Source organism: Cariama cristata, unplaced genomic scaffold, assembly GCF_000690535.1.
Source record: "Cariama cristata isolate BGI_N322 unplaced genomic scaffold, ASM69053v1 scaffold8052, whole genome shotgun sequence".
Taxonomy (NCBI): domain Eukaryota; kingdom Metazoa; phylum Chordata; class Aves; order Cariamiformes; family Cariamidae; genus Cariama; species Cariama cristata.
This window is the reverse complement of record NW_009604386.1, coordinates 60,691-68,650: the sequence shown is the minus strand read 5'-3', so window position 1 is coordinate 68,650 and position 7,960 is coordinate 60,691. Positions and strand designations below refer to the sequence as shown.

Below are 7,960 nucleotides of genomic sequence, written 5' to 3'. Positions count from 1 at the left end.
TAATTCCAATTTACAGGCAAGAATGTATACTGTAAGATCTCATACCTAGTGTCTTGGTAGATATGCTCTTACTTTCTCAGAATGGGGCTTTTCTACATTTGGTTGCTCTGAGAAATTTTAACTTTTCATTTTGTGTGGTTTTTAGTTCAATGGGAAGGAGGTATTTATCAGGAGAAATTTGCTGAAAGGTACACCAATTCCCTGTATCCTCCCGCAAAAGTGCATTAGTTTTCTGTAACACTGCTTGTTCTTCTGATCGGGGCATTTTTCGTCATCTCCAGCCACATTAGGCTTGAATTCTGTTTAAATTCCTATATTAGCCTGTGTGATTCTCTTTTTTTACAGTCCTTAGATTATTTAATCGTAAAGCATTATACACTGGGATTGTATCAGGTTAAATTACTTCAGTTAAATAGAAAATGTAAATTATAGCAATTGAGAAGCCATAGGGGAGGCATTACACTGTTTCTTAAGTCCCACTGAACAAATTGTCCAAACTAAAATATAAAAGAATAGTTTTGCTGTTGTTATTCAGAACCATATTCAGTGGTTTGGATTCAAATACTTGAGCACGAAATAGATGTTACAAATATGTAACCTGAGGAAGTAGGTGTCTTTTGTGATGTACTGTTGTTTTCTTATTTTGGTTTATCATGCGTAGTAAATCATGAAAGTTTGAATATGTTACAGTTTGTTAAGAAACTGTCATATAATTGTTGATTTTTTTTTTTTCTGTTGAGAGGATAACTTGATCTTAGTACATCTGAAACTTAACATTTAAATTACATGACAAGTTTTGATTGTAGTTTAAATCTCCGTTGGGTTTTGTTTATATCTTGAGAGTGACTGAATGAATGAGGTTGGTATCTTTTTTTTTTTTAGACATTATTTGATAATCAGATCAATGCTTCAAAAAAGGAGGAGTCAGAAAGCATTAATAAAAATGACACTTCAAAGAAGATGTCAGTTGAGAGAGTTTATCAGAAAAAGACCCAGCTTGAGCACATCCTCCTCCGTCCAGATACCTACATTGGGTCAGTTGAACCGTTAACTCAGGTAAGTGTCACTAAATGTACAGTCCTTAATAGTGTGTTTTTTTTTTTTTTTTTTAATGAGGAAATGACTATTCTGGTTAATAAATAGGCACATTCGACCTTTCTGATTATTCCAAATTATCATGCTAAAAACTGTGGTCGTATTTATGTATGCATGTCTAGGAATGGGTCAAGAGAAGACTTTTTAAAGCAGTGTTTGGTTCACCTGAAAAAACATACCCAGAAAACGTTGAAGTTCAGTCAAAACATAACCACACACCTATTATATGTGTATATGTGTGTGTTTACAAATGTGCCTATATACACATGAAATATCTATAGCTATTTGTAAGTAGCATTAGCTCTATGTCCAAAAATGCTTTGGTTTGTTTAGGTAGAGAACAGAGAATTTAAGTCTCCTGCTGGCACTTTTTTCAGCTGTTTTTGTGAAGTTGCAAATTGCTTCCAACTTCACTGTCTATACTATTGGAGTTCTCCAACAAGCAGAAAATAATGGATTTTAATTATGGCAGTCTTTGTGGGTACAGTTATAATTTTTACCAGACTTCTGCTTTTGTCTCATATGACAGCAGCAATCAGATTGGAAGAGTGATGTTCCTGAAGTAAGTAGATCTTAGAGAATCATCGACTGGTTTACCAAGACAGTAAATATTTTTGTTTTGTTTTGTTTACATGTAGTTAATGTGGGTTTATGATGAAGATGTAGGAATGAATTGCAGAGAAGTGACCTTTGTTCCAGGCTTGTACAAGATCTTTGATGAAATCCTTGGTAAGTATTTTTAACAATAATTGCTTTAGAATTATGGAGTACACACTTTTCTGAGTGCTCTCAAAGCACATTAATTTGTATCTAAGTTTAAATCACAGACTTAGAGTCCCAGTAGTTTTTATGTGGTACATAAAAATTTCGGTGCATTCCAGCACTATAGAACAGTTTAAAGAGGGAAGAGTTTTCAGCTGAACTTGTAAGAAAGTGTTAAGTATTTGTTACTGAATGTCCAAACTAGATCATTCTTTATGATCAATATTGTCACAGGATTTTTAATCTGCAAAGTTGATTAGGGCCACAGTTTTAAGTAACATTTGAAAGAGGATTATTCTTCTGAAGGAAGACAACTGAAAGTTGTCTCAGTGTTAACTTAGATCATCATTTCATGTATCATTAAAACTACCTCCTCCTTTACAGAATGGTAGTGGTGGTGATGGTGATTCTTACACGGATCATTGCTAGACTTCAGACAGTTTTAAAATGAATAAGTATCATCCTGCCATTTAAAAGCATGGTGACTGCGGCACAAACAAATGATTTTTAGAAAATTCTATTGTAAATCCCTGAGTCACTGTGACTTACTAGTTTATGATATTCTTTTGGTGACAGACACACATTGAAGACTAACCAGCAGTAGGGATGCGCTACATCTGAATAGTCTTTTTTTTGATATTTTGGATTAATTGACATGAAATCTTGGGCTAATCAGTTTTTATGTTGTAAGGATTGGCAGGATTACATCATAAACTAAATTGTAGTCTACTGAGGTCAACCGAAATTTTGTCATGACGTTCATTGGGTTCAGAACTTCTCCGCACCTCTAAAACTATGCTTTACAGCATTGCTGTTGTCACCGTTTAAGGCTGGGCCAGCGCTTAAAGCGGATGGCAGATGCTCTCTATGAACCCCTTCCTTTTCCTAAAGGGGAAGGACAGGAGAAAAGGGAGAGAGACTTATGGGTTGGAAACTTAAAACAAACTTTAATAAAGCAATAACAATGAAAAAAAAAAAGAGTATGGATAATATAAAAACTAATACTGCCAATATTGATCTTCCCAATGATGACCATGGGACCATGTGCCGCGATGCAGCAGCTCGCAGTGCTCACATGGCAGGGCAGGCACCCGGATGTTCCGGACTGGACTCTGCAGGAGGCAGGAACCAGATTCAGGGATGCACGGATCTGGATCGGAGGCAGGGGAGCGAGCGAGCGGAGTCCCACCAGGATGCTGATCATGAAGGAAAGAGGGCTGGCCCTTGTGATCCCCGATCTTTATACCAAGTGGGTGGGATGGAATACTGCGCTGGTCAGTCCTGGGTCACCTGTCCCCTCTGCAGCTTCCTGCTGGTGCAACCCTTTTCCCCCCATGCAGAGCCCAAGAGAGCCCGCAGGGAGCAAGCACACACCCATGGGCCTTTCTGCATAACAATCCCACTTCTGCCCCAACAACAACTACAGATATTAAGTGCCATCAACTCTGAAAGCAGGCACTGCTGAAAAACCTGTAGTCAGCTTCAGAAAGTGCAGTTACTAAAAAACTTAACTGAAGGAAAAAAAAAAAAAAAATCTACTGAAAGGAGAAATGGTCTGGTTTTAGCCAAACCAGGACAGCTGTCTTAGAGGTAATTAAGACTATATCTGCCAGGTGGAAAAAACCTCTATTTTTATTTTTTACTCATTACCTACTTTGAGAAATACGAGAATGAAAATCTTTTCTCACTTCTTTTTTGAGTGCTGCCTGATAGATCAAATTTACAGGCTTTTCACAGAAAGGAGTCCACTTCCATCTTGAGCCATTCAAAAGGAAGATCATTATCATATAATTATCATAGTACTGTATGGCTTATTGCTTCTTTATGTAACACTGAGAAGTGCTCCACAGAGTGTGGTTTGAGAGCTAGGGGTCAGTGTAATAATATTACGAAAACTGGACATTGTACCTGTGCATAGTTTTGAATGAACCTGTGTTTAATGATTTTAGCAAGAGCCCCTGATCTTATATTGAGAGTCTTATAATCTATTAAGGTATTGTCCTTTGGTGTTTTGGGATTTTATTTTGGTCTGTTTCATGGGTGATCAGACAAATGCTGAAAATGATTGCAATGTGTTTTTATGGTTAATGGCCACAGTCACATTTCTGATTTCTGTTTGTAGTTAATATGCATTGGAGTGAGCTTAATTGAATTCTGATCAAATGTTAATTTCCAGTTATCCTTCTTTTGATCCTGAACTGTGTAAACTGTTATGAACTAACTTAGAACTGTTAGTTACAAGTTTCACAGGCTCTTCAGAGATAACTTTTGCTGCAGTCAAAACACTCCTTAATGGATGTGACTTTTTCAGGATTGGGTTTCAGTAGCAAAAGGATGTGTAAACTGGTCTGATGATGCATATAATTTTCTAGGGTTTTTAACGTACGTAGTGTAGTACATGTGATAAATATCCAAACAAGTACAGCAAGAGAAGAATGAAGTGCTTGGTATGTTAACAGTTATGAGAACAGGCTCACAAAATACACTTCTATATTTATTTCTAAGATACTCTAACTGCTAGAAATAGTCAGTAATTATAAGAAGGTTGAAAAATATCTTCTTGCAGATACTTGGTCATATTTATAGACTTCAGTAATAAGATACAGAATATGCAAGGAGATACCAGATGAAGAAATATTTGGACCATTATAACTTGTAGTGGAATATGTATACAATCAGTTTAACAGGTCAAATAATTAATTATTGTTCCTACTAAGTGTTAATTTGTGCTGCTTTGTTTCATAGTAAATGCTGCTGACAACAAGCAGAGGGACAAGAATATGACTTGTATTAAAATATCCATTGATCCGTAAGTAAAAGCATGTTCTGTTTTACTTTCCCTGCCAGTGCTACTGTAGTTCAGATTTGTACAAATGATTTTACTAAATGAAATTGGATTTTTTAAAAAACAAAATAGTATCTTTGGAATTATTTCTGTTAGCTTCATATTTTAAGATGAAAAGGTGAATTAGAGGTGGTTAATACTAAGTACTACCATTCTGAATTTATAGTAATTTGCTTTCCTAAACCACTCATTAATGTTTGATTGAACGAAACTTAGAACCAGAAGATCGTAAGATTCATGATTAGATGAAAGCTTGGCAATACATAACTATAGCCACACAGGTTGCTCATAAATCATAAATACCAACCTTGAGGTTTTGTAACACCATTTTGCACCTCTTGAACTTCTGTGTTAACTCCTTTAGCGTTAGAATAAGGTTATGTTTGAATTAGCCAGCTATATCACACTGAAACTACAGATTGCAAATGGCATTACCACTGTTTTTTGAAATTCGGTACTTAAAGAGATATTTCCTAATGAGAAGTACAGTAAGTAGTTAAATAGATGTTGATTGAGTTCCTTTAGTAGTACCTTTTCAGTGACATTTAACTGAATAACAAATGTTTTAGACACCTAATTTTCACACCTAATCTTTAGGATAAATATGCTGAGAAGTCATTTTTCTGCAAGTTCTCAGTGCATTATCAGTTTCAGTAGACCAAATTGCTTTTATCGTGGAGTGGGAGGGAAACGGTAGTGTAAATCTGCCTGACCCGTTGTGATTTTGAACTCACTAGTGCTGCAAAATGAAAATTCTATGTGAGAGCTACAAGTGTTAATGATGCCAGATGTTGATGGATTTTGACATTGATGCATCAAATAAGTTACAGTGTTTATCATAACTGGGAAATAAGTGTTTTAAACAGATGATAACTTTGCTGTGTCTGGATGGACTTCAATGAAAGCTAAAAAGCTACATCTCTAACTTAAGTGTAATTTTGTCACTAAACTTCAGGATTCTGTTGCAGATCATGTTGATAGTGAAAGCTCTTCAGACAGATTTTTGGGAGTTATTTTTATGATACGAAATACTGTCATGTATGGGCAATTATGCTCCTTCCAAGACATCTAATAAGCTTAAAGAAGTGATTTTTTTGTAATTAAAACTAATAGAGCTGTGTATAAATGTGGTAAGAATATGGTCTTTTGTTGTATTTTATGTAGTTATTTAAACAGGTAAAATGTCAGTAGGATCTGTTTTCAAGATTACATTAGTTGGCTTAATGTCTTCACTATTTTATAGGGAATCAAACATTATCAGCATATGGAATAATGGAAAAGGTATACCTGTTGTGGAACACAAAGTAGAAAAGGTATACGTACCTGCTTTAATCTTTGGGCAGCTGCTAACATCCAGCAACTATGATGATGATGAGAAAAAAGTTACAGGCAAGACTATTTAACATGCTTTGTTTTATTCAATGAAGCCGTTGTTTGCTTTTCAGTCTGCTTTCTTTTCTTGCTTTTTCTATTCTGTTTCATAACAGATGATTACTTAGTCACCGTTACTATAGCTCTTTGTTAGAGTAAAATGACTTAAAGAAAACATCTGACTTTTTCTTTTTTAATACCAATGTCTACAGAGAACTTTACGTTTACATCGTTAATGTCAGTACTCATTATTCAGTAACAAACAACGTATTTTCGTATTTTAATTATAACATATAGAAGCATTTAAACATTTATGCTCTAGAAATGAAGGCAAAAAAGAAATCTAATAAAATAGGATATAATTTATTATCCTAAATGTAAAGTAACCCTAATTTAGATCATGAATGAAAGTTAGTTGTGTTCTATCCTACCCCATGTATTATGATGTGTGGTTGCAGAGTGATTTGGATCTGATCATGACCTAGTTTTCAGCTGGATCAGGGTGGCGAGGTCACGTGCCTTTCAGCGGGCAACTGGTAGATCAACGTAAGGGGTACAATGGGAGTATCCGGGCTTTGGAGGGAGGAGCAAACTGCTCATTTCAAGGCAGAAGCAGTTGCACCAGGTTGGAGGTAGCGTGAAACTCCATCTCTGCACCCTTTGTTAGCTGTTGACATGTGACCCAACTTCGGTCTTGTACAGGAGCATTTTACTTTATTGGCATACTCTCTGTATATCATAAATATGGTTACTCTCTGTATATCATAAATATGGTTCTACTGTAAAAAAACCTACTATATGTTGTTTTTTCAGGTGGGCGCAACGGCTATGGTGCGAAACTTTGTAACATATTTAGTACAAAGTTTACAGTTGAAACTGCTTGCAAGGAGTACAAACACAGCTTTAAGCAGGTATAGAAATGATCTCAACTTTTTCCCTTTTGCTGTAATTATAAATTTAAAATTTAATACGTTTTCTATATTTCATTAATATTTCATGAAATGAATCATTTAATCAAATGGATGTGTAGAGTTTACAGGCTAGGTTAGTTCAGTCAGTAAAATTGGTGCTTCTGTGTATTAGAATTTTTTTTTTTGTTAAGTAATATTTTCCTTGGAAGTGTTAGGTGACTGAAAATGAAGAACAAATTTCTTCTGTTAAAACTAAAGTATATTCATATGCATGTGAAAAGGAATATATTTAATTGAAACATTTTGTAATAGCTGTTATAATTTGTCAAAAACTTTTTCTACTTAGCTGTGCAAACACGTAAACAATTATCTAGATAATTTTGTATAGTGTTAAGGGAAAGATTTTTCAGTGTTTATGTCACGAATTTCATTAGCCTATCTGGACTTCAGTGCAAACCCCCTTCCCTCCCCATTTGAACTCATTGTTATCATTGTTAGCACACCGACCAAGGGTTTAATGTCCTCTGATCTACTGTATATAGCTTTGAAATGTCCACCTTTCTACAGGTTTGAAGAACTTTGGTAGAGTATTAGATACCAAAGTTCCTTGGCTTTGGCATCTTTCCCAGTTGGTGGCTTTCTTCTCTTTTTTTGTGGACAAGTAATTAATTTCCAGTTGTGCTGTCATGTCACTGCATGAACAGTACATTTCAATAGTTTTACCTGTCTCTTTGAAAATGTACTATTTTCTGCTGACTGCCAGAAAGCAGATTAATATTGATTTGAATGTACTTTTTGAAAATGACATGCTTTACGACTTAGATAAAGTGCTACATTTTCCAGTATTTTAAAAAATTGTGAAAATTTAATAGAACTGAATTTTCATATATACTGTGAGTAGGTGTTCTGTTTGGACTTATAAACGTGCTTGTGTTCTTAAACAAGGAACAATACCAAGACTCCTGAGTCAAATCTG

At 35.1% G+C, this 7,960-nt stretch overlaps 1 protein-coding gene across 1 annotated transcript in view; it reads left to right on the top strand.

Moving 5' to 3' along the window:
- Positions 1 to 882: 882 nt before the first annotated feature.
- Positions 883 to 7,960, top strand: part of TOP2B (topoisomerase (DNA) II beta 180kDa) — a gene marked incomplete at its 5' end in the record, with an annotated part of 48,749 nt that continues 41,671 nt past the window's right edge. The window contains 5 exons of the mRNA XM_009695585.1: positions 883 to 1,056; positions 1,734 to 1,824; positions 4,603 to 4,666; positions 5,946 to 6,091; positions 6,887 to 6,984. Coding sequence (XP_009693887.1) covers positions 883 to 1,056; positions 1,734 to 1,824; positions 4,603 to 4,666; positions 5,946 to 6,091; positions 6,887 to 6,984 — 573 coding nt within the window. The remainder of the gene's footprint in view (positions 1,057 to 1,733; positions 1,825 to 4,602; positions 4,667 to 5,945; positions 6,092 to 6,886; positions 6,985 to 7,960) is intronic.